General features: G+C 45.7%; 2 protein-coding genes across 2 annotated transcripts in view; one reads left to right on the plus strand and one right to left on the minus strand.

Moving 5' to 3' along the window:
- Positions 1-938, minus strand: part of LOC143360097 (uncharacterized) — a 125,234-nt gene extending 124,296 nt beyond the window's left edge. The window contains exon 1 of the mRNA XM_076798667.1: positions 537-938. The gene's annotated coding sequence lies outside the window, so the exon portion shown is untranslated. The remainder of the gene's footprint in view (positions 1-536) is intronic.
- A 22,330-nt stretch (positions 939-23,268) lies between these two features.
- Sin1 (SAPK-interacting protein 1) lies at positions 23,269-25,240 on the plus strand. The gene is made up of 7 exons (XM_076798644.1): positions 23,269-23,434; positions 23,532-23,672; positions 23,747-24,018; positions 24,094-24,263; positions 24,332-24,628; positions 24,707-24,948; positions 25,026-25,240. Exons 1-7 carry the CDS (start codon positions 23,362-23,364, stop codon positions 25,199-25,201), a joined length of 1,371 nt encoding a protein of 456 aa, XP_076654759.1. The 5' UTR covers positions 23,269-23,361; the 3' UTR covers positions 25,202-25,240.
- Positions 25,241-25,251: the final 11 nt, after the last annotated feature.

Raw genomic sequence — 25,251 nt, forward strand, 5'->3', positions numbered from 1 at the left:
GAGCAACGTCGAGCAATTTTTCTTCTGTGAAACAATGGCTCGGAGAGAAAAAAGGTTGCTGGATGTTGCTTCCGTTGTGGACGTCGCGTTACTATTTTACGAAACGAGCGCGAAGACTCGGGGGATGACCTATCAAATTCCAAGGGGACGTGGTTTACTTTCGGAAGCCTCGACGCTGCTCAAAATCGAAAATCGAAGCCACCGATCGTTTCGAGCCTGGCTGCTCCGCCGGACGGAGACTCTAGATTCTACAGAACTATTCTCTAGATTCTGGAGAACTATGATCGACCGATCGCGAGCGCGGGGTAGATTCCGGTAGAAAAACACGCGGGTGTTTTCACGGCAAACGCGGCGCAGCGCTCGATCGAAACAGCAGCGGCAGCTTGCCGGCGGCGATGCACGCTGCGCTTCGAGTTTCGTTCCGTGTGGAACGGCGTGTTCGGGCGATCTCGGTTCTGGATGGAAAGCCGAAGTCGGGCCCTGCGAGAGGCGGTCCTTGCGTGGAGAATCAGAGAGTCTCTGGACGACGTGAATACCTCTTTGGCGGAGTTGGGGCCGGTTTCCGGCGAGCGTCGGGGGTGGGACCGTGGCTCTACTCGCGGAAGATCGTGTCGGGGCCTGGAGTCGAGGACGGAGGCTGTTGCCCGCGAAACTGGTTCACGGGGCGGGCCGTGGCGGAGCGGGCCGGGCTCCGGCGCAACATCAACGAGGCCTCCTCGAGAGTCCTTTTCCGAATTCCTTTTTCCCCGAGTCCTGCGAGAATCCTGTCCCTCGCCGATCTACGGCTGGTCCGGTTAGCTATTCGAATCGCGCGCTGTCCTCCGTGGACAGGACGACACTTGAGCGCGACACTTCACCCGAGCAGCACACCGTGTGTCTCCTCTCTCTCTCTCTCTCTCTCTCTCTCTCTCTGTCTCACTGATCGACACGACACGACACGAAGAAGACGCGGATCCCGAAGAACACGACGACCTCGACCACCGACGAAGACGGCACCAGAGCGCGGAAAGAAGGTCAAGCTACACCAGGGTAGAGGATCGATCATAGCCCGAGCTGGAACGGGCGAGAACTGACCGGCCTCGCCGAGGGTAGCTGCCCTTATAGATATAAGTCGGGAGGGTGGCGCACGCGCAGCAGGGTGTCGCGCATGCACGATTCGCGCGGTTGCTTCGCTGCGCTTTCACGCTGCGGGCCACGCCGTCCTAGGATCCGGAGGAAGAGAAGCTTTAAAGATCGAATCCGATTGGCCGCGCGGACCACAAAGAACGACCGAGGAGGATGGAAAGTCGGTCGTTCGGTCAGAAAGCGACAGTAAAGTGCTCGTGTCGTGTCGTGTCGCGTCGCGTCGCGTCGCGTCGGCCAGGATCCGGAAAACCTCGACAAAACTGGTGTCTCTGTTAATTATACAGTACTCGTTGCAAACAGAACGGTCTTCGGGAATCGACTTAGTTTTAACCTATTCCGTCGCATGAGAACTTTTTAATTAACACTAAACCCACCGCCGTCGGTCGAATTGACCTTTTTGAACTTCTCCGTACAATTTCGTACATACAACATTGTCACGTCGCTGTTTGTCTTTACGACTTTTCTCGAAGCATGTGTACAGTGTATTTTGCAGTATTTATTTCTCGGTTTATTTATTTGTTTTTCAAGAAATATATCTGTTCTATCCACCGCGGCCGGTATTTGCTCTTCTAAAGCTAAACGATTAGTATAAAAGAAAGGCTGTTCTCCATGTGGCATGGTCAATTCAACATAAATTTTGACGCTATGAGGTTATATAAAAATAAATTTGCATCGTCATTTTATGGAAGTTGTTCATCTACTAACTCATTCAGCAACAAATTCACTATTATATACTTTTAACCCCTTGCCCTACAATATCCAGTCAGACTCGTGACGAAGATTCTGGACAGAGTCTAATGTAAATCTGTATGTTATTAATTTCCTTTACACAGGAGTAAAATTCTACTTTGCTGTAGTTGCTATATATCCTTTGGAGAAAAAACATAGGCATACTTTATACTTTATTTTTATTTATTTATGTCTTTTTTGCATGAAATTCTGAACGACGAAGAATTTCTAATCATTATAATCACTTGACGTTTACGCAATTTCCAATGTTGGCAGACAAATTTTAAGAAAACGGAATGAAATAAAATCCTACTTTCCATGGGAACAGCCTCTTTAGATCCAAAACAAACAAAAATCGTACTAAATTCTATCGAATTTTATATTATAGCATTTGTTGAACATTTCCATTGGCCATAAATGCTTAATCCTTGTAGTGCAAGGGGTTGATTATATTAACAAGAACCTTTTTTAAGGACCGATCATGTTGCAAGAAGTGTCGGTAGGATCAGTGTTAAGTACACAGTACCCGTTGCAGACGGAACGGTCCTCGGGAATAGGCTTAGTTTTAACCTGTTTCCTGACGAGAACATTTTTTAATTAATTCCACTCGTAGATCTTTTGCTCGTAGACTTCAGCTACCGAGGATGGCGAAGACGATGGCAGCGATCGTGGGAATGGTAGCCGGTCCTAGTGCGGCTGCGGCTAATGGGTCGGGAGCGCGCAACTTCCGGAGCCATTCGTGGATTATCGCGGCCGAGGGATGAAAAAGTAATTTACAGTCGGTCGTTTAATTTCGATCGCTGCCACCCTCGCCCTCCTACGCCCGTCCACCTGGCTGGTTCATGCCCGGTCACGTTCGCCCGTCTATTTCTCGGCGATGTTTATCCGTCGAGGGGAATTTTTACAGCGTCACGGCCGATAATGGCACGCGTTCCCGCGACACGGCACGCGAAATCGACACCCTCCGCGATCTACAACGATCTAGCAGCGACCTGAAAGCCGCTGGACGCTCGATCTCCCCAGCGATACGACGGACGAGCCTTTTGCTCGTCCGATAGTGCTTTGAAAATAGAAAATGAAATGACTGTCGAAATGACGAAGGCCGATTTTTATGCTTTTATACCTACAAGCTTGTAAAGTACAAGTAGGAAAAATATTTTTCTATCATCTTAACAGCACTTCTAAAGATTTATAGACCTGGAGAAATAAAAATAGCATACCGTTAGTCTAAATGCGTCAGACACCGAGATACTCGCGGACGACCGCCTTCGCGATCACCGACCAGGCCAGGGTTAAATGGGCAGGCGGTATCGGGCTCGATTAATTACTCGATCGAGAACCGTTCTGCTTTTTGTTCGGGATCTTGCTCGATCGCGGGGCGGCGGCGTGTTTACCGGGAATTACCCGGCGCATTTGCGTTCTCGTTCTTTCGGGTGCGAGCGTTACAGGGACCTGTTGCTGAGGTATATTTACGCGACGTAGGCACCGAAGACAACGCTCTTATAGGTACAGGTCCCCGTAATCGAGCGCGACGATTCTCGGGATCGAGTATCGCGCGCGCAACCGTTGCTCGCGAATCGAATCGCGAGGAAAAGGAAGAAGAAAAGTCACCGGAGAAGCTTGAACAGTTTCAAAGTGAAATTCCGAAATTATCGGACAGGAGTCATCTTCTTGCCGAGGGTCGCGAGAGAACGCGTCGACGAATGGAAAAACGAAAAAACGTACCGAGAGATTTTACCGGGAGATTGGACGCTGCTGGAACGGCGAATGAACGAGAAAGCAATTGCGGGTGACAGAAAAAGTTTCGAATTTATCCGCGGGAGGAATATCACCGCGGAACGATCAAAGTCCTAAACTTTCCCAGAAAACTGCTCCCGTTTCCTGGAACGCGTGTACTCGCCTTGTTTCGCGTGGCTAGAACGTTCTCTTTGCCTCACGCACTTTTTCCGAACTGCTTGCTGTGCGTCGACATCAAAGCCATACGTTGTCTATCGGCTTCATTAACCTCTTAAGCGCTGTACGCCATTATAGTGGTTTCCGTGGAAAGCGTCAGTTTGGACGGCACGCCACTATAGTGGTTTCCGTGGAAAGCGTCAGTTTGGACGGTACGCCACTATAGTGGTTTCCGTGGAAAGCGTCAGTTTGGACGGCACGCCACTATAGTGGTTTCCGTGGAAAGCGTCAGTTTGGACGGTACGCCACTATAGTGGCTTTTGTGCCGTCCGCAGGCAGGTGCGCCGTCCCTGGGAGGTAGAGTTGCGGACATGCGCGCCGTACCTGGGAGATAGAGTTACGGACAAGCGCGCCGTGCTTAAGAGGTTAATGAAGTCTTTCGAAGGATGAGCCGTTAGAGATCGATCTCTTCATCCTAGCTCGACAAGGATGGGATGAGGAATATTACAAAATTGATTACAGGAAGTTAGAAAATACCAAAATTAGAAATACCAGTTGGAAAAGTTTAGAAAATTAGAAAATACCAGTTGGAATATGCCAAAATGTATAAATCATCAATGGACTATTGTAAGATCTGTGATACAGAAACAGAACTGACAATTCATCGTCGTCCCCGAAGAGTTAAAGCTTCATGACTCACGACAGTAAGTGAATAAACCAGAGAATAAATCGGGAAAGAGCCACATGCGCGCGTATGGCTGGACGCGTTAGAAATTTAGAAGGTCCGGCGGTAGATCAGGTTTTCGGGAACCGATTCGAGAAATTGTATTGGGTCGAAGGGGGTAAAGAAATTTTGCGTTATCGATCGAGATACTGCACGGTAGCTCGCGTGTACCTGGCTGGTAGCGTTGCCTAAATTTACGGTCGATCCGTTTACGAATGGACGATTTACTTGTTCAAACGGCTCGTCGCGGCGATCGGACCGGCAACCGGGAATCGGCAACGGGGTGGCAATACGATCGAAACGTTTCCGCTGGCTGCGCGTGTCACCCTTCTCACCTGTCTGCGCGTTCCGGTTAACGTACCCCCGGAACTCCTCCCTCGCCGGGCTTGACGAGAAATCGATGGAAGTTAATAAGATTAAAAGACGACGCGCGCTCGCCGAAGAAAAGCAATCAGCTCCGCGAATTTCAGGGAACGTTAATGGCATCGATAATAAGCGACGCAATCGGTCCCATCGCGTCGACGACAAACTATGCCGTGTCGAACAGGCCGTTACGGCTGGACAAAACCGTGCACTTTCAAAGATTATTTCATGGAGAAATTAGATCGGGGACGGTAACCCGTTTCGCAGATTATTTTATGGAAATTGAGTTCCGAGCGGGTAGCCTGTTTCGTGGGTTATTTTACGAGAATTAGATCAGCGGAGAAATTCCGCTGGCCAATTAGAAAATTGCTTACAGTAAAAACGAAGGAAAAATACGCGGAGCGATATTCGAGCGCGCTCCGGCGTTCTGTTACGCTCGACGTCGGCTCGAGATGAAGATGAACAATTTTGGCATACGTGTTGGCCCTAGCATCTTCGATTCATATCTTTTATGAAAAGTGGAATTCCAATTCGATTCAAAAGAAATCGATAGCATACATGTTAAAGTAAATACTCGATATATGTCAACAACACGGGTCTTACCAGCGACGTGTATCGTGCATACCCGAGCCGTGGCCCCTCACGGGGTATATCCCGCGGTAGTGGGGATAATTCCGCGACGTTTATCATCCAGACCTTGGCGACCTATATAGAGAAATCTCTGTAAATCGATATTGGATTCTACTTGAGATCTTCGTCACGAGTCTGACTCGATATTGCGGAGCAAGGGACCGTGCGATGCACCGGGATCCTGGCAAGAGTAGTCGCAGGATTGCAACCTCGAATAAAATGCGAAAAGGTCAATCCGAGGGGGGAGCGAGTAAAGAACGACACTAGGAAACGAGAGCTAATTTTCATTCCCGTCGCGAGTTTATGTTCGCTGCGTCACTTTGCCGGGTCGTTAGACGGTATCGTTATCGTTCCTTCCGGTTCACTCGGCAAGCGCAATTATTTTTCTTCGGCCCGGACGAGAGCGAGAGAGACAATCGGTACCGGGCGTGAAACGGGCAGGAAAGGGTGGGGGGAAGGGTACGATAAGTGGAGGAAATCAAGCAGGAGGAAAACGGTGCTCCATGGAAGCGGCGCGTCACGCCAAATTAATGTCGAGCGCTTCGGTGCGCGCAATCGCCCGCGAAGATAACGAGATTGTTAATTAGCGAGCGAAATTTTCCCCGTCGCGCCGCGTCGCGTCGCGGGAAACTCGACCGGTTCGAAACAAAGAGACCGGAAGGGGCTGCGAGAGCGCAAACGAAAATACCGAGGAGGCGAGTCTCCGATTGCTTACGGCGCCGGGCGTGTCCTGTTCGAGATCGGCACGCGTCTCGAGATCGCCTGCTCGATTTCACGAGATAATGAAAAATAGCGCGCGAACCTGCCGAAACCGATGACCACAATCGCCGAAGTAAAGGGCCAGTGACTTGTCCTCACGCAAACTCGTAACGTAGACCTTCTCTTTAAATCGAAACAAAATTCTACTTCTTCTGCGGCCGAAAATGTCTAGGCGCACGATTTGATTTTTCTTAATTTTATGGAACACTGTTCAACGTAAAGGCTCGCGGTTTCATTGTTCAAGAAAATTGGTAATAGTTATACTGCTGATTTTATGCAGTCATACCGAAAATGGCTGGGTGAAATATAAGACAGTGGAAGGATTAAAAGAATTTGAAAGCGTGAATATGTTATGATCGACTTATTAAATCGAAATAAAATTCTACTTCTTCTGCGGCCGAAAATGTCTAGGCGCACGATTTAATTTTTCTTAATTTTATGAACACTGGTCACATGGTTATAGAAAATGGCTAGGTGAAATATAAGCCAGTAAAAGGATTAAAAGAATTTAAAAGCGCCAATACGTTACGATCAAATTATTAAAATTCTTAGAAGAATGAACGAACATTTACTTAGCCCCGGTGCCTTGAAATCGACGCAAACAATTTTTATTTTGCAATCAAGTTATAAGTCCGCAATCTCGTTATTGTTAAACGCTTCGATCCTCGATAGTTCCCAACGACTGGAGCCCGCCACTTAGCGTAAAGATCTCCTGCACTCGTTTCAGTAGAAAGGGTTACCGACAAAGAAGTTCTGCTCGCCGTGGCCGTGAAGGAAATCGCGAGGGTTAATCAGTATGGTAATTTTTATGGAGAGCGACGGAGCCCGGATTAATAGGTCCGCTTTAGAAAAACAGGCAGCGAGGAGCGATCTACGGCGCGTAGATCGCAATTTACGATTCGCGTTAACGCGGAGAGGACGTCGGACGGAGGGAACACGCTCGTCCCTCGTAGAACCGAAGGTTAATACGAACGATAAATCCGTTCGATAAAATCGAGACAGTCCTGTTCGGACTGTGTGTGAGAAGAAGGTCTTTGACTCGGCGTGTGACGCGGGAGGCGGGAGGGAAAAGCGTGGACGCTCGCGACGCCCGACGTAATATTTCCTTGAAAGGCAAAAGCGCAGAAAGATAAGATTCCCGCGGTGCCGGGACGCCGACAAACGGGGACAGGAAAGGTGCAATAGTCGCACCCCGCGTCGCGTCCGACGGCGAAACGGTCGAGGCAATCGCGAGAATCTAGATATCGACGCGCGTACTCTCCGCGGACTTGCGCCGCGGCGCGTTTGGGTCGCGGCAATCCGCGCGGACCACATCGAACACCTTCGACCTCCGATCGAGACAAATTCCGAAAGACGCTGTCGAATATCTCTACGAAGACAAATACGCGGCCGAAGAAAAAGTATCCAGCGAGCCAAGCACGAACGGCCACCAACTCCTCTTGCTAAATACACTGATTTCTGTATATATGTAAGGAGTGCGCTCCTTAATTGATTTAAATCTTACCGCTCAATACAGTGAGTCGATAAGTAAGGGCCCGCAGTAGCGGCAGAGAAATAAAAACAATAATTCGGCAGGACACGTGTGAATAATCTCCAACTAGTTATTCCTTTTATAATAAAGTGAATTGTTTATACGAGGAACAAGATTGCGAAGAACAAACTTTGAATGTTGTTTCTTGTATTTTTACAGGTTTCTAACCATTGTAAATAGTTTAGGCAAATGGTTTAATTAATACAAGCTCTTGTATTTGTACAGTGAAACTCTTCTGTTTGTTATTCTCTACAATCCTTGGACGTTCAACAAATAATTCAATCACGCATTACATATATGTCGCCAAGGCCTGGACGATAAACGTCGCGGAGTTGTCCCCACCACCGCAGGGTATACCGCGTGAGGAGCCTCGGACGCGCCGAGGAGTGAAAACGTAACACGGCACATGTGACTGATAGTGATTTTTGGCTAAACATTTTTATTGTGACATATCCAGATGAACCGAATTTTATTAAGGTCTTTAGAATTGAAAAGGGTTAAAACAGCATCCCCTATAACACGTTTAACATTTCTAGTTTCGCTTTCGTTGATTAAATTACTCTGATTTTGTAAGAACCTCTAGGAATGATACATATGTGACAGACAAAGTCTTTAGAATTGAAAAGGGTTAAAACAGCATCCCCTATAACACGTTTAACATTTCTAGTTTCGCTTCCGTTGATTAAATTACTCTGATTTTGTAAGAACCTCTAGGAATGATACATATGTGACAGACAAAGTCTTTAGAATTGAAAAGGGTTAAAACAGCATCCCCTATAACACGTTTAACATTTCTAGTTTCGCTTCCGTTGATTAAATTACTCTGATTTTGTAAGAACCTCTAGGAATGATACATATGTGACAGACAAAGTCTTTAGAATTGAAAAGGGTTAAAACAGCATCCCCTATAACACATTTAACATTTCTAGTTTCGCTTCCGTTGATTAAATTACTCTGATTTTGTCAGAACCTCTAGGAATGATACATATGTGACAGACAAAGTCTTTAGAATTGAAAAGGGTTAAAACAGCATCCCCTATAACACATTTAACATTTCTAGTTTCGCTTCCGTTGATTAAATTACTCTGATTTTGTAAGAACCTCTAGGAATGATATGTGACAGACAAACGTCACAACAGTACAAACAAATTGAATAACTTAAAATGATACAGCAATACAGCGTTGAATAATGATACAGCAATTTTTAGTGGCGCCTTGCAGTCGTCGTTCGAGTGCTAAGGGTTGACTTTAAATGAGGGTACAGCGATCAAGAGGTCCGTAGGACGGTGTTGCAGGTGAGAAGCATTGTTCGGCAATCGATAACAACAAGAATTGACACTGGAGTTGCCCGGCCGAGTTCACCTAGCTGGATTCATTGCTCGGCCGCGGAGAAGGTGAGAACCGGGCGACGAAACACTCGAGTAAATCGAACGATCGGTCTTCGAGACACGCTGCTCGAGTTCGCTTAAACGAATTATCGACGAGCGGAGACAAAGAGAAAGAAGGGGGAAGAGCCGGTCCGCGATTAAAATTTCCACAGCGCAGCGCAACACGGCGATACCGAGACCGAGACCGAGACCGAGGAAAGCGCACCCCGGCTCGGGATCTTGACAGAGATCGACGTCTGAATACCGCGATCGTTTGTCAGACACAGGGTGTCTTCTCCCTGGGGCCGCCGACTCGCTTCTGTATGCGACAATGATCTATACACCTGTATCAGTCGAGGCGATTACTTTTCCGGTGGCTCTCTCTATCCACGATGAATACGCTTCTTCAAGAAACTATTACCCATTTCCGAGGAGTTCGCTTCGAACGGCGAACCGACAGAGAGAGAGAGACCGAGTTTCGCTTGGAACAATTCAAAACCACCGACGAGCATTCCACGATAAGATATTCTGATTTTTAATCGAAAAGTTCTGGTTCGCTCGTAAGTTTCCGATAAAAAGGTAAATATATTCCAATTGCTGGCACTGAAATACGAAACGGCGGGTCGAGTGTACATTTCGTTGCGAGCTCGCCGTACGATTGTACAATGGGAATTAATCGAGCCGGAAAAGTAAAAATACGGTTGAAACAATATCCGTAATTAATCGGCGGATTCTGTTTGAAAATGTTTGTGTACACGATAAACGTTCTTATATTTGGGGGACTCATAAGTAATCAATTATTTTGAAATCTAAAACTAACTTTGTAGTAAATTCAAGTTTTTATTTCTTAATTTATTATATAATCTCCATCACTGTCAAGAACAGTTTCCCATCTTTCCTGCAAATTTTCAATCCCCCTCTTATAGAAATCCAGGGTTATCAAGGACAGTTTGACATCTTCCCTGCAAATTATCAGTCCCCTCTTATAGAAATCCAGGGTTAGTGAAGCAAAATATGACTCAAGTTGCCTCCTTACATCTTCTACAGAAGTGGATGTTTTATTTCTTAACACTAGAACGACCGGAGCAGTCAAAATGGCTGCTTCCTAATTTTTTCTTTTACAATTACTGAAATTGTAACAATGTTTTCATCGGAAATTGTTTAATGAACCTCTTCATTGAAGCACATATTACAATAAAAGTTGTATGAAGTCTGAATGGGCACAGTCTTGTCACTGTTACAAAGCAATATACGTCAGTCGCATTTATTGCTCGGTCGTTCTAGTGTTAAATAATGCTCCAGAGATCTGAAAAGACGATAGTCAGAGGGAGCAACATCCGGTGAGTACGGGGGGTGCGGTAAAACTTCCCATTGCAATTCTTTGATTTTTTCCTGAGCGAGTTTCGCTGTATTGGGCATTGTCAATTTGGAGTATTACACCTTTTCCGTGGACTAAAGATGCCCCCTTTTTCAATAGTTCTGAATACAGCCGTTGTAATTGCTGACAATACAACTGAGCAGTAACTGTTTCTCCAGGTTTCAACAACTCAAAGTGAATTATGCCAGGACAGTCCCACCAAATGCACAGTAACACCTTCCTAAGCGATAAGCTAGGTTTAGGGGTTGATATTGCGGTTTGATTTGCAGAAAGCCATTGCTGGGAACGCTTTATGTTATCACAAAGAATCCATTTTTCATCTCCGGTAACGATTCTGCTAAGAAATGGATCTCTACGAAATCTGGATAGCAACGAAGTGCAAATTGATCGACGAATATTCTTGTTGGTCTCAGATAATTGATGCGGTATCCATATTCCTTGCTTATATGCCTTTCCCATTTAGTGTAGGGGCCTTTGTATAGTTGACCATGTGTACCCAAGGCTTCTCGATAATTTTTGTATACTTAATTTTGGATCAGCTTCCGCTAGAGATTTTAGGATATCATTATCAAACTCAACTGGTCGTCGAGGCCTGTCAGAGAGATCATAATCACCAGCAGCAAACCTTCCGAACCAACGTTGACACTTGTTGACCTTCAATACATCTCCATAAACATCGCAAATTTTCTTTGTTGTTACCGTTGCATTAAATCCCGCATGAAAATGAAAAAGTATGCAATGACGAATGTGATCCTCGGAAGGTACGGACGCCGCCATTGTATTGCAGGGTTCTAAAAAAAAATTATACTTTTTAGAATGTTTTTAACACAAAGGCAAAACAAATTCTTCGCAAATAATTGATTACTTATGGGTACCCCTAATATTTCAGTGAGCGTAGCTCGTTGCGAAATAATTGCGTTCTTACGTGGTCTTTTGGTTTCGGTCTTCTTACTCCATTAATTCTGCGGGGTATTTAGGTTGACTGGTTGAATTGAGAGACGCTTAGGGACGTGTGCGTGTCGCGACGGCGACGGCGACGGCGACGGCGACGACGACGACGACGACGACGACGACGGCAGCAGGAAGAATCGCATTTGATGGTTCGCGAAATTGGTTTAAGGCGGAGATAACAGTGGCGATACGTCACGGTTTAATTGCCAGCTGGCCGGCCTTGTCGGCGTATCAGGCTCCCGAGCCGACTCCCTCCTAATTTCAATTATTATCCCATTCGTTATCGCGGCTCTCGCACCGCCTCTTTTCGGCTCTCGCGCTCAAATAAATCGCGGACGCCATTTACTGTCGATTTATTTCCCCCGCGACGTTCGCCGCTCGAGAGCGTAGGTGTCTGAATGCGCATCCGTCTGCATCATTGCATAATTGATGCGCCGACGGGAAAGAATTCGACGGGGCGACGACGAAAGCATTATTCTTTGAAGAATCCCGATGGGAAAAGCCGACGAATCCCCGGGGAAATTCGTTCGCGACGCTTCCACCGTGAATTAACCGGCGATATACACGCTGGCATCGAGAAAGCGTCAGAACCGAATATTTTCCGGACGTGCGAGTAGCATGATCGACGTTTCACCGGTTGGTCCAATTACCGCGATCCTTTTCGCTATTCCCTACAATAATCTTATCAATTTCCGTCGAGCTTTCGGCGAGTAAAACGCTGCTGCTTTTAAACTCTATAAGTCTAAACTTCGAACGCGGTGAAACCGCTTCGAGTGCATTTCGAATGCACCTGTGTTATGGTACGCGTCGATCGAACCAACGAAAAAATTCGTACTCGCCGCACGGAACGAATTTAAATTGAGCATCGGCGATTCCGAACGACAAGAATGCTCGTTTCCATTGCAATTTCGCCGAGGAACATATGTCCGTTTGCTCTGAACGCGCCGCGGAGTCGACGGAACTCTCGCGGAATCGAGCGAAACAGCGCGGAATCTCGGGGACCGGGGACGACGATCCGCTCTGGCCGAAGACAATCTTCGCCGACAGAAGGAATATGAATATTTGAGAACGCGTCGCTCCCGACACGCGGAAAACCCGACAAAAGAATCGTCGGCGCGGGGAGGAGAGAGAGCTCCGGGAAAAAGTGGCGCCGCGACGCAGCGCGAGAAGATGAAAGGGAATACGATTATCTTCTCCGATAACAGTCAATAAAGCTATTGCGCTCGCGCGGAAAGCCTGCAAACACGGCCTTTGTATTTTATTATCCGGTTTAAACAAATCAACGAACACCGTCCTTCGAGGAACCGTGCGTCGCGACGCGACGTCAAAGCGCGACGCGAGCGAAAAGCGGACTACGGCAACGAGGGCAAACAAGGGGGAGCTTCTTCTTTTGTTCCAGCCTGGGATTATTCGAGAACGCGTCGCCGCGTGCGAACCATTGATTCGTCGAAAACGTTGGAATGTGAAAAACAGAAACGTCCGGTGGTTCGACCGTCGATGAATAAACCCTCAGATACAGAATTATTAGAAATTATTCTAGAAACCCGATGATGTCACGCGAGGGGAAATAAAATAAGATTAAGATATACGTTAAGAATTCTACGCAGTTAGGTAGCGCGAAAAAAGACTCCAGCTTATCTTCCTGCAAGATGCGCAGATGAAGATCAGTTTGCACCTTGGGAACAAACGGGACGGGTATCCAATTATGCCAAACCACAAGAAAAGACGCCGATTTCATAAGTAAAAGGATCCTGTCGACAGACTAGCCAGAAGACATCAAGAAGATTGAAAGATGCAAGGTAGAGACTCCTGGGCCAGCATCTTTGAGAAAGAACTGCCCATCTTATGAAAAGGGAACCAACTCCTCCAAATCAGCTCAGTCAGTAAAAATCCGTACACTAGACGCGTCGCGCCGTCAATAAACAATAGTTTTCTTTTAAAATCCACGAGTTTCGGTGTATAAGTTCCGCGAAGTGCTTGTGAGCACCCAGCGACTCCGACTTGCGAGGCATTCCGAAAATCAGCGACCACAACTTGCGAGCGTCCTCCAGAAATCAGCGACTCGGTAAACTAATATTATTGTTATAAAGCGAAACACTTGTAAGCCCTCTAGTATATGCGCTATATAAAATCCCTGCTTGAAAAATCAAACTTTGAATATGTGATTCAGCATATCTGATTCTGAATGAATCGATAATTTTGTTGTTGTTCCAAAAATACGGGTACCAACTTATTTAACCAATCCTCGATTTCCCGAACCGTAGCCGGTGAATGCAGGTAGGTTCGAAACTGCGTTTTATCCCCTAAAAATCATAGTCCGCCCCACCTGGGACGTAACACTGTGAACGACAATGGTAGACAACAGGAGGAACTTGCGCGAAGATCGACGATTCAATTATGACGCTCAGGAGACTAAAAATCCTAGGGAGACTGATCCTAGACTTTTCTCGCAACGCGGTCTCGCATAAATTCCTTTTGTCTAGTACGACGATCCTTTCGCGTTTCTCGCGATGGAGCGAGTGCAAACAAAGCTGGAAGACAACGAGGACCGAGATGATCCGTTCAAGACGACGTCACGCATTTACCAGGAAGTGAGAGAGACTGTCTGGCAGGGCGTGAGATATTAACCCTTTGCACTCGAGTGGTGACTCTGAAGCGCCACTAGAAATTATTGTGGCATTATTTCAAAGAAATTACGAAAAATATTACGAAAAATATCTGCTACATTACAAAAATTGAATTCAATAGATTACTAAACATTTAAATATGTAGAAATCGGATCAGTTTTATAGGGGAAGGAGGGGATTCAACAGTCAGGATTATCTCCAACTCCTACTAACTATATTTATTCGTGTTTAATATAAATTCAGGCGCGTGTGCGGATGCCGTGTTGATGGGTCGCCGGTTCGCTGGTAACTAACTACCACGATTCGCTTCTTAACACAACTAAAACAATTCACCTGGCAACGACAAAACACAACTGAAACAATTCATCTGGCAACGGCAAAACACCACTTAAACAATTCACCTGGTAACGACAAAACACAACTTAAACAATTCACCTGGCAACGACAAAACACACGAGTCCTCTCGGTGTACTTTTGTCACCGAGCTGTTACAATCTTTGCCACGACGCGCGAGCACACACATACGCACATACATACCGAATGCTAACGCGCCCGCAGTCATTCCGAACAATCCTATTACCAATAATTTCCTACAGTTTCGTATGGATAAAATGAAAATATTGTAAGACGGAAGAAAAATGTAGTTTTAGATTGAAACTAGCGCCGAGAGTGCAAAGGGTTAAGAGCGACGAATGACCGTTGTCGCGGTTCCGGCTGGCTCCTCTCCGAGCGTCGCGGCGTGTCCCGCGAGGACGATAAACAATCTTTAATAAAAGTATTTGCCGTCGAACGTGATTCACGTTTCGACACGGAGCAGCGCGTGGCCGGGGATATTGCGCGGCGAACGTATTGTAACATCGGGCAAATAGGAATGGCCGAGATATCTGCAAACAGAAAACCGTGAGCGGAATACCGTTATCAAATCATGTCGCCGCGGAATGGCACCGGCGCGGCGGTATCAACGACCGTCGACGTAATTATCGACCGTTGTACACCGTCGGAATTCCTGCGACCTGCAGCGGCCTGAGTCTGCAACGGCCACGTTTTTCCAAAACGAGTCACGCGTCCGCGATCGAACGGATCGAACACGTCCAGGGAGACGCGATCGTTTCCACGGAACCGAACCGGATCGTTTCTCCCGGATAGAAACGCGCTTCGTTCCGTCCACCTAATTCGCTCGAACAACGCAACAGCCGCGACGAAAATAATGCATCGACCTGGCCCCGGCTAATTTCATTAAGCTCCGGACGTCGCGCGCGAATTTATGTTTCTATTTACCCTGGTCCAGGTTCGCTTCGGGAGACGACCGCCTACGTGATCTTGTTGTCGATGATCGAACAACGTCGGCAATCTTCTCGTTCCAGTTTCGACGAAATAATCCGTGTAAACGGGAAATTTGATAAACGTCGCAGTCCATTTGTGAATGCGCACGATGAAATAAAAATTGCACGCGGACTGCTCCTTGTACCGATTACCTCTAAACATTGACGTGTTCATAGCGGAACCTAATATTAAGGGGGCCGGCATGGTTTGAAATCCATATACGTATGCAAGGGTCAAAATCTAGACAAACTGCCGCTTCAATATTGCAATGAGCAGTTTAGAAGTGGTCAATTGTGTTTCCTAAAAGTCCAATCTACGTCTGTATGGAGCCCAAATTCCGAATTTCTACCTCATCGTGGAGTAATTTGTAATATTCGGCAGAAAATTCGAACTCTGAAGCAAGTATGACGTCACAAGATGGCTGCCGCTGAAAGATTCTCTTAACTTCGAGAGATTTAGTGTTCGTATCGAAAAAAAAGGCTCTATACAGACGTGGCAAAGACGTGTACAAACACGGTGGTATGCATTTTTAATTGATTACTTACTTATTTAAGACGTAAAATGTGTAGAAAAAAGGCACAGGATAACGTAGCGTGACAGTCAAGGCCAAATGCCTGCCGGCCCCATTAAGGCTTGCAGTGATATTCAGTTGTATTACAAAGATTGTAAATGATCTATTTAAATCATAACTACATCTTGTAATATTGTAATGCTAACCTGTACAATTGTAATACCACATTGTAAAGTGAAATTGACCCATTTAGCACTAGGTTTACGGAGCACTAAAAATGACTATTTTACATTACTTTATAAAAATACCATGAATGTATCGATCAACGTTTGTAGCCATTTTTTTAATAATATATACCGAAAGAAATCAATTCGTTAAATAATTGCTCACGGATGCATTTTTACAATCTCAATATTCGCAATTTAAAAATACTAGAATCCGTCATTTTGACGGTTCCCGTAAATCTAGTGTTAAGGGTCTAAAGAGTTTCAATAAAAAAAATTTTTTAAAAACTGCTCCGTGTACAAGTATCCTCAAGTACCCAAGTTTCGCCGAAAAAAAAAAAGGCACGGAGACAAAAATCGACCGCGAACACCGAGTGTTTCAGTTTCGCTGGATCCACGCCGATCGGAGGAAATCCGACATGGTGGAGGTTCGCGAAACAACTGGCCTCAGGTAGATCGTATCGTTTAGGCGACGCCCACGTGCCAGACGGAGGTCATAAATCGATTCGCTCCCGGGTAATCGTTGGTAGCCGACGATCGATGACGAGGATGAAAAGCACGATTAAGGTTGTCTAACGTCGGCAGCGAGTCGTTTGTCACCATTTGTTGCGAACTTTGCGAAGATGAGACGAGAACTGGGATGGATCGGTTACGAGGAAGGGGGAGGGGGTGGGGGAAATTCCGGTGAAGGATTCTCGAAAACGAAAAGTCTGTTTGCTTCCGCAGACGATCCCCTCCCAAGAATTTCGCCGGGATTCGATTCGAAAGTTTCCGCAGCGAATCCGAATTTCGTTTGTGTTCCGATCTCCTCGGGCTCTTTATCCTCTTTCTCTTTATTTCTCTCTCTCTCTCTCTTTCTTTCTTTTCCCCGCGAGCTTTTGCACGCTCTAAAACGGAATGAATAATTAGTGAACGTCGGGTTTGAGGCATCATCGCAGAAGAGACAGCCAATGTCGACGGCGACGGGTTCGTTAGCGTTTCCGAATTGTTCGAGCCAGGGCCTGAAAATTGTTATAACGTAGACACGGTCGTAAAGAACGTTCAGAACGATAGAGACAGAGAGAGCAAAGTAAGAACCGCAACCGAAACGGACAGCAGATGGGTTTTCTTTTGTAGCAGTTATTCGGAATAAAAGTTCCGTTTTAATCGGAACCTTTGTAGCTGATAACGGCACGAAATAATTATTTTCTTAACCGTTTCAAGCCTGGCCGGGCGAGATTGGAAATCGTCGGTGAGAGCCGACTGTAGTTTCTTTTTTAGAATCGATGGAGATCGATCGGCCGCGGAGAACAATGAGGAGCGGCGTTCGCGGTTTGCGACGACAATGAAACCGAGCGAAATGATATGCACCGCGAGCATCTTTCAGCGAGTTAAAGAACGATTGACGTCGTTTGAAAAGAGCGGCGATAGACCGAGTGCAATCGAGAGATCGAACCAACCAGTCGGCGCGGCGCGGAACGGAGCGGTGCGGTGCGGAGCGGCGACTGGGCGCGCGTTAATATCACCGGGCAAAGAATAATCGGCGCTGGCCGTGATGCTTTTACACGGCGGGGCATTAATTTCGCGTAATGCCCCGGTCGGTGGATCGGAAACGGGAAAATCGATACCTCGCTGTCGCATTCCATCCTGCTCGGAGCGGATCGTTTTACGCGCCCGGCCTAGAATTATCGCCGGGACAATTAGAACCGGCTTTCGTTCGTAATTAGCCACCGAAATCGGCTCGCGCTTTAATCTCCTGTATCTCTCGCTCGGTCGCACTGCCCCGCCCCTTTTTTATTCTCCGGATTGATCGCGAGCACGATTTTCTCTCGCGAGATCTCCGGACGGACAATCGCGCGTCGTTTAACGCGACAGCTCGATCGATTCTTACGGATCGAATCGGCCGAGAAACGAGGCGAACTCGCACGGAGAATCGGCGCAGGCGGCCTACCTATATATCGGCGAACCGGTAATTTTCCAAGTGCGCGCCGCGAAATTTAGCGCCTGATATACCGAATCGCGTGGCGTTATCGAGGATGCTCAATTAAGCGAGCGTACGCCCGGTTTGTATAAAGGGTGAATCCAACAGGATCTAATGCTACCGTTTTCCAGGGTAATTTATGACCGGCTATTGTACTTTGAATGGGGTTCTCGTTATTATGGAGCGGGCCAGGGGACAGGAACAAACGGCAAAGACGGAAAGAGCTGGGAGATAGGAGACTCGAAAGAGGAAGGGAACCCTCGGACAGGAGCGAGAAAAGGAGACCAGCGGCAGAGGAAGACTGACAAATAGGGACCGGGGAAAGAGAGAATGATATCCGCGTAAAAGAGAAAAAATCGCGAAAGGACGAGAGATAGAAAGAGAGAGCGGAACGCGAGAAGATCGGTAAGAAAGGTCGGAAAGAGAAAGAACAATCGCGTATAGCCCCGAGGCGCGACAAAGGAGATCGTACTAGTAGACGGATGGTTTCACCTGGAAAGTCGGTAGCGTTCCATATTGTCTCCGATTCACCTGTTTCACAGCCTATGGCTTTTCCAAGCTTCCCCACCTGCCTCTGTACCGCGGCGCGGCGTTCCATCTTGCTTGCTTTTTCCTGATCATCCGATTACGTCGAGAGACAAATCGAGTCGCTTTTCTTTGCCTTTAATTACTGGACTAAGGAGCTTCGCGCGAATTCCCGTTTTCCTGCTTAATTTTACGAACGTTGAAATAACGGAGACATTTATTCAACCCATTGCGTCGTTATATTCGGTCGGCCACGTTAAGCGAATTTTGAATGAATCTCTTCTTTTAATCACTTTGAGCGGCAACCTGGCAGCCTTGAAAATTCCATCGATCGATAAAGCGAAAATTGGAATAACGTTTGTCACGCTGAGAGTGCTCTGCCAAATTCATTCGTGAATCCAAACAAATGATTCCGTCTCCCAGAAATGGGAGACGCGGCACTCAAAGTGTTCGTTGATATCGAGATTCTTTGGAAGAATATTCGAAATCCGGCGGAAGCGTTTCAGAAATTGTTGACCCTTCGTAACTGGGAATATTCTCGCGCAACACCCGGGAATCGTAATATTAAAATCTCAAGGCGTGCATCGATGCACGATGCTGCATGCCGCACGGTCGATGTGCACGCGATATCCTTGCAGCGTTGCAACGCGCACGATGCGTCGCACACCCAGGTTCCCTGTTCCCTCTGCCTCTGCAAAACCGATGCTAAGCACGGCTTCGGCTCGGTTTCTTCAATGATACATGTCTCGGGATCTCTTCCTCGCAGCCATCTTTCTCTCTCGAATTTTCTTTCGCGCCCGGATGCTTGTATTTTTTCCATTCTTCAGCCACGCCCGACGTCTTCGAAAGGAAATTCTAAAACGCGCTGCCTTTTACCTTGCTCCCTTCTTCGTTATTGGACTTCCGACACCTTTCAGCGTCCACTGAACCGGAGCCTGGTTCTTTTCTCTCGTTACAACCCGTTGCAAGCGCGAACATTCCTCTCTCTCTCTCTCTCTTTCTCTCGAGGAATGCAGTTTACCAGGCTTGCTCCTCTGTTCCCGTAGCAAACTTCGTCTCGTCTCGTCCGCCATTAGCCGATCCGAAAGAACCCTCAAAATCTTGATCCTCCGGAGCTTCCGGATCGGCGACCAGTGCTGGAATAATCGATAAGCAAAATCAGCATTACGGGGCATCAGGAGAAATGTTATACACTGCCCGAAATTTCCATAAAGCCGCCTGATTTTTTGGTGAAATCTTATAATTATGTCATAGTAATGAGAAGCTGATGCATCATAGCATTTTTGGATTAATAAAAGAAACCATATACATGTTTGCAGTCATAGATATATTCTTTATTTATAAAAAAAAAACGTAAAATTACATAGTTTAACAAAAATTGAACTGCGAAATTTCCATAAAGCCAAACGTTTTTATAAGCATATCTTTATAAGCATTAATGGATGCCTTCTCTTCACTGGTCAACAACTTGCCTCGTGGCATTCTAATAAAAATAAATACAATTATAATATATATATATACAATTTTTAATGAATTTAAAAATCAATTTTAGTGTAAATAAGCACATCTGAATTACAATTAAAGTTTCTTTGCTGAGACTCGCGTGTTATCCACGCAAGATCTAAGCACAAACTTTATAGCTGGCTTTATAGAAATTTCGCACTCCTGTTCCGCGGCCTTCGACCAAAATGTAAGTAAATTAAAGACGTAAACATTTGTGAGAGAGTGGCGTATATATCTCTACTCAGTAGTCAGCACACAATGTTATAGATATTTGAGAAGTAACAAATTTCTCTATATTTTTTACAAATACACCAAAATCTAGGTGGCTTCATAGAAATTTCGTGCAGTGTATGTTTCAGTAACAATATTGCTAAGTGTTTACGTGCGTCCACCCTACATCGCGTTGACGTGATCCTGTACGAAAATCTGAAAATCTTTTAAGTGCTCAGGGCCTCCAAAGAACTTGAGACAATATCGGTGGCACGCGGGGCCCGTTCGATTCGGTGGTTCCCAAGTTTCGGAACGATCAAAGACGCGTAAAATTCGCAATCTCCCGGAAAGTCCGCGAAATCGTCGCAGTCTTGTTCGCGGCGTTCGAGCCGAGTTTCGAAATTGTTTTCCTCTTTCGAAGCGATCGTTGCTCGAACTGTTTCTCCGTAGCTGGAATTGGCGAACAGTCGATTCCACGGTCGAGGAATTTCTCGGGGCCCGGAAATTTCCGCGATACTTTCAACGCTGGCAACCTGGGGCAGCCAGGAGGAGGATGACGAATGGCGGTGGCTGACTGGTCGGTTAATTGTCCGCTTTGTAGCATAACCCGGTTATTACGGTGCACGCCGGAGTTTCGTCGACGGCCGACGACGACGACGACGACGAGATCCGTCGCGACGACAACGAGGGTTCTTCGTATTACTTTGGGACTCCGTTTCCGGCGTCGCGCGCCCGAGGCCGGCTTGATGGATGCCGGATACACGTGTTAACGTCCGCGCCGTGCATGCATCCGCGTTCGTCCGTGTTCGTCCGTGTGCATTTTTATTGGAAAACAGCGGTTGCCAACCGGCGAGCGAAACTACGGAACAGCTCTCTGCTCGTTAGCCGCTCGAATGGAACGGGCCGTCGAGACCGTCGAGATCGTCGGGCGTCCCAGAAATTCATAAAATTGGGAAGCTCCGATCCAAATGAACGCTGGAAGCGCATACGAGAGAGTTCGCGTAATATGCATGCAGGTCCGCATGCAGCAGGCAACCCGGGGTCGCCGAGGGACAAATGAAATGGCGCCCGAACGCGAACACCCGACATATTAATTCCGCAACTTGGACACGGCCAGAGAAGACCGTCCAAGAACGGGCGGAGAGTGAAAAACGTAATCCGCCTTGTATCCGGCCTCGTATGCGAAGCTACGCCATATTCGGAAACGAACGTAAACAAACACGGTTCCGTTTGCATACGCGAGGAATTGCGAGATACTCGGAGGACTCTACTTCGCAGACAACTAGCCGGAAAATGGAACGGCGTTTATTAATTAAACGAAGGCGAAGATAAAAATCAAACTCTGTCTTGAAATTCATAACCAGTGTTATTCTTTGAAGATTTCGCGCGACGCAACGCGCGGGCCTCCATCGTCTCGGAGCTCTCTCCCAGGCAGGAAATTATCGATAAAACCCTGATCCTCGTGGAAGAAGAGGGTTCTCGGCGAAATTCATAAATAATGAAAAGTTTGATCGCGGCCGCTGTTTCGCTTTCATTCCAACGGACAATAAGGTTTTCCATTAGCATGGTAAACGTGGCAAAACTATCGCTTCGTGTACGTCGCACGTTACCGTCGTACACGAACGCAACGATCGGCTTGGTTGTTTTTTCCCTTTTTACGCTATAGCTCGAGATATAACCCGATAGTTGCCAATTAAGGAACATAAAAATGACGAGGTAAAAACGAAAGAAACGATGGTTCGCGAGGCTATATCGAGATCGTTTCGTTTTTGCTCTGCATTTTTAGTTCGATACGTTTTGTTTGAACCGCTCGAATCCTGCCCCGGTACGAATCACTGTCTTCGATGGGGGCAACGTGACTAAAAAGAGCAAGCCGAGCTGGCGTTCTATTGAAAAAGTATCGATTAAATGTTAATGCCGTTCCTATTAAATATTACGGTACGCTCGCTGTCATAACATTCTGCCTCTACTGTCCGACAGCCGTTTACTCAAACTTGCTTCAAATAAGTGTGCAGCCCGTGCGACTTCCGGCGAGATTATGTTGTTCCATTGAAGGGGAACTAAAGCGGTAGTCATAGTAGCTGGCACGTATCCCATTGAAGACGAGGAACTGTCGCTGGTCTCGACATTTCTGTTCACGTTGTCGTCTAATTCATCATCTTCTTCGTCTTCTCGTTTCCCCTCGAAAAATTTGCTCTCTTTTCCTCAGATTAACAGTAGAACTACCGAGACCTAAACGTGACTTAGACTTATCCCTTTATAATAACAGCAAGATTGAATTTGCTCAGGTTTCACACGATTTTTATGGTTACATGTACTCCAAAGAAGAGATATGCAAATAGAAGAGATTTGAAGAGATTTGTGCGAATAAAAAAAATATATGTAAATAATATATATGTCGTTCTGTTTGATACTAGTTCCATCGCAGTGTTGAGTATATTTCGACTATTCTTTAACACTAGAACTACCGAGCCCTAAACGTGACTTAGACTTAGCCCTTTATAATAACAGCAAGATTGAATTTGCTCAGGTTTCACACGATTTTTATGGTAACATGTACTCCAAAGAAGAGATATATTAAAAAATTTCTCGTGAAAACGTTTTCATAGTTTCACTAATCGCGAAAGAAAAAATCATCCACCAGTCATTTTGACTGATTCGGTATTTGTAGGACTCGATCCCAATTCCCATTTCATAATATTGAGGATACCGTTTCGAGCTGTTTCGCATTTTTCTGAGAGGAAAAATTCAAAGAAGAATCACATATGTTGCGGTTACGTATTCCCTGATAGAACAAATCGAATTCGAACGAAAAGGGAATGCGTTACCGTAAATAAATTCTCTGCTATTTTCTGTTATTATCTTGCCCAATGTAACGGATAAAAACATGTCTGTGGAGCCATCTATCGGCAACAGGCGAAACCGACGTGTTTACACATAAAGATCGAAATAAGACTGAAGCAAACGTTCGTTTAAACAATAGTTGCCCCACGTTTTTATGGTATAAAAATACCGGACTAAAAAGAGAATGGCTTTATACGACAATGACCACTGGCTCCTGTCGCACATCCGAGATAGTTTTTTACTGACTGACAACACAGGTACATCCCACGTCTTATTAAGGTTACATGTCAGCGATGTTCAACGGGGAAAAAGTTCGTATCATTTATTAAAAAATTTTGCACGATACGATTTAAGGCCAGTGCGAGATAGTGATGGTCGGTGAAGATATCCCTAAACAATTAAAATCGAATGGCACGTTACAATGTTATCCTGGCATGGAAGAAAGCGACGACGAAGATTTGGATGGCCTCGGCGAGTCTTATGATGTACAGATGGGTAACTTTTTCTAACAGATTATCACTCTCATTCCAGCGTACACAATTATCGATGTAATTCGAATATTGCCACAGACATAGAATACAGTCACAGAGAACGGTCTAATACTGCTAAAAGACTGGAAAAAATGGACCTCGAAAGAAAGAAGGCTGCCAAAGTAAATATAAAATGGGAGAACAATCCTGCAATATCTCTTACCCAGCAATCAGAGCTGTTTCAGAGGAAAGACTTTCGTAAAAAGACTGGCCAGGGTACTAAAAGGCATTCTCTTTTATCTGAGCAGCTCGAGAAATGTCCAAACTTGCCGCAAAACCCATTTATGGAGTATGCTAAATTCGATGGTAGCGTACGTATCAATGTATCGTACAAAATCGTAACGATAACATTCAGGTATTCTTATTTAAATGAAATCTGTACACAGGCACAAGTTGATATTCCTATCAGAAAGTACAGGATTTTCATGTGTATGCTACCAAAAGAACACAGAATGTACCCTTTACAAGTAATCGTAGTTGCCACAGCGAAAGTATTGGAATTCATTGGATTAATTTGTTACAAATACGCGAACGAACATCCGGATCATCCTTTAAAGTGTGAATCGCTTGGGTCTCGTATATCGATTTGTTGTTGGAAATATTTTGATACCCGAACGTTTCCAGGGAAGATATCACGAGGTACGGCTTATATTTCACCGAAGACGACGGTGAAGTTGATTGGGACTTACCGTGTCTCGATCCGAGGGAAACTATTTCGAAATTTGAATTTACGACGCTCGGTCTCACGGAAATGAAACCAAGCGATCGAGCAAGACACAATATGATCACACGTGTCGAAACGATCGACGAGGAAAGCTTTATAGAGAGACAGAACAAAGAACAACAAGAAGTTGCCGAAGATTTGGCAAAAATGGAAGGTCACACCACTGCCATGGAAGCTCCATTATACCAATCATACAGGCATCCCTTTTATTCTAATATGTATCGCCGATATACAATCGCGTTTCAAAAACTAATTCTTATACCTCCTATTCACAGGGTATACATAATTAATAAAGTCAGAACAAAGACTGAAATCTATCTAGGTATCTCAGGTGAAAAAATCGAAATCAATCCGATAATAACGGGTAAAGGTGCTGGACGATTTTGGAACAGGCAACGCGCAGTTAGCTACCAAATAGACAATATTGCCTGGTGCGAAATCACAGAAACAAAGGGATCAAAGACAATTTTTACGTTAGTTTACACTCCACATTCTTCTACTTCCGAAAATATTTTAGGTATGTTTTTCTATACTATATATAAACAAAGCAAAACATGAATAAAACTTTACCAATAAATGAACATTTTCGAGCAGTGTCGTCCGGACAATTCAAAAGTCACGAATTCGAGGCGGATTCAATAACCGGCGAAGAGATCGTCAGAAAAATAAATCACATACTTGAATTACACAGTAGTACCTCAAGGAAAGAGTACTTATCTCAAAAAGAGAGAAAGGCCTCCAGACGCAAGAGTTTTCACTTGCACAGATGACAACTCTACTGGTTTCTGTATTCTATTTTACATTATTTAAAACATTAATC

The sequence above is a fragment of the Halictus rubicundus genome, chromosome 12, assembly GCF_050948215.1.
Source record: "Halictus rubicundus isolate RS-2024b chromosome 12, iyHalRubi1_principal, whole genome shotgun sequence".
NCBI lineage: Eukaryota > Metazoa > Arthropoda > Insecta > Hymenoptera > Halictidae > Halictus > Halictus rubicundus.

What these genes read in the sequence shown, in the direction of transcription:
- Sin1 (XM_076798644.1), top strand. Translation starts at nt 23,362, where the DNA reads ATGGCTTTATACGACAATGACCACTGGCTCCTGTCGCACATCCGAGAT. An exon ending in GTCTTATGATGTACAGATGG is followed by an intron (nt 23,673 to 23,746) that starts GTAACTTTTTCT and finishes ATATTGCCACAG; the next exon opens with ACATAGAATACAGTCACAGA. An exon ending in CATCCGGATCATCCTTTAAA is followed by an intron (nt 24,264 to 24,331) that starts GTGTGAATCGCT and finishes GAACGTTTCCAG; the next exon opens with GGAAGATATCACGAGGTACG.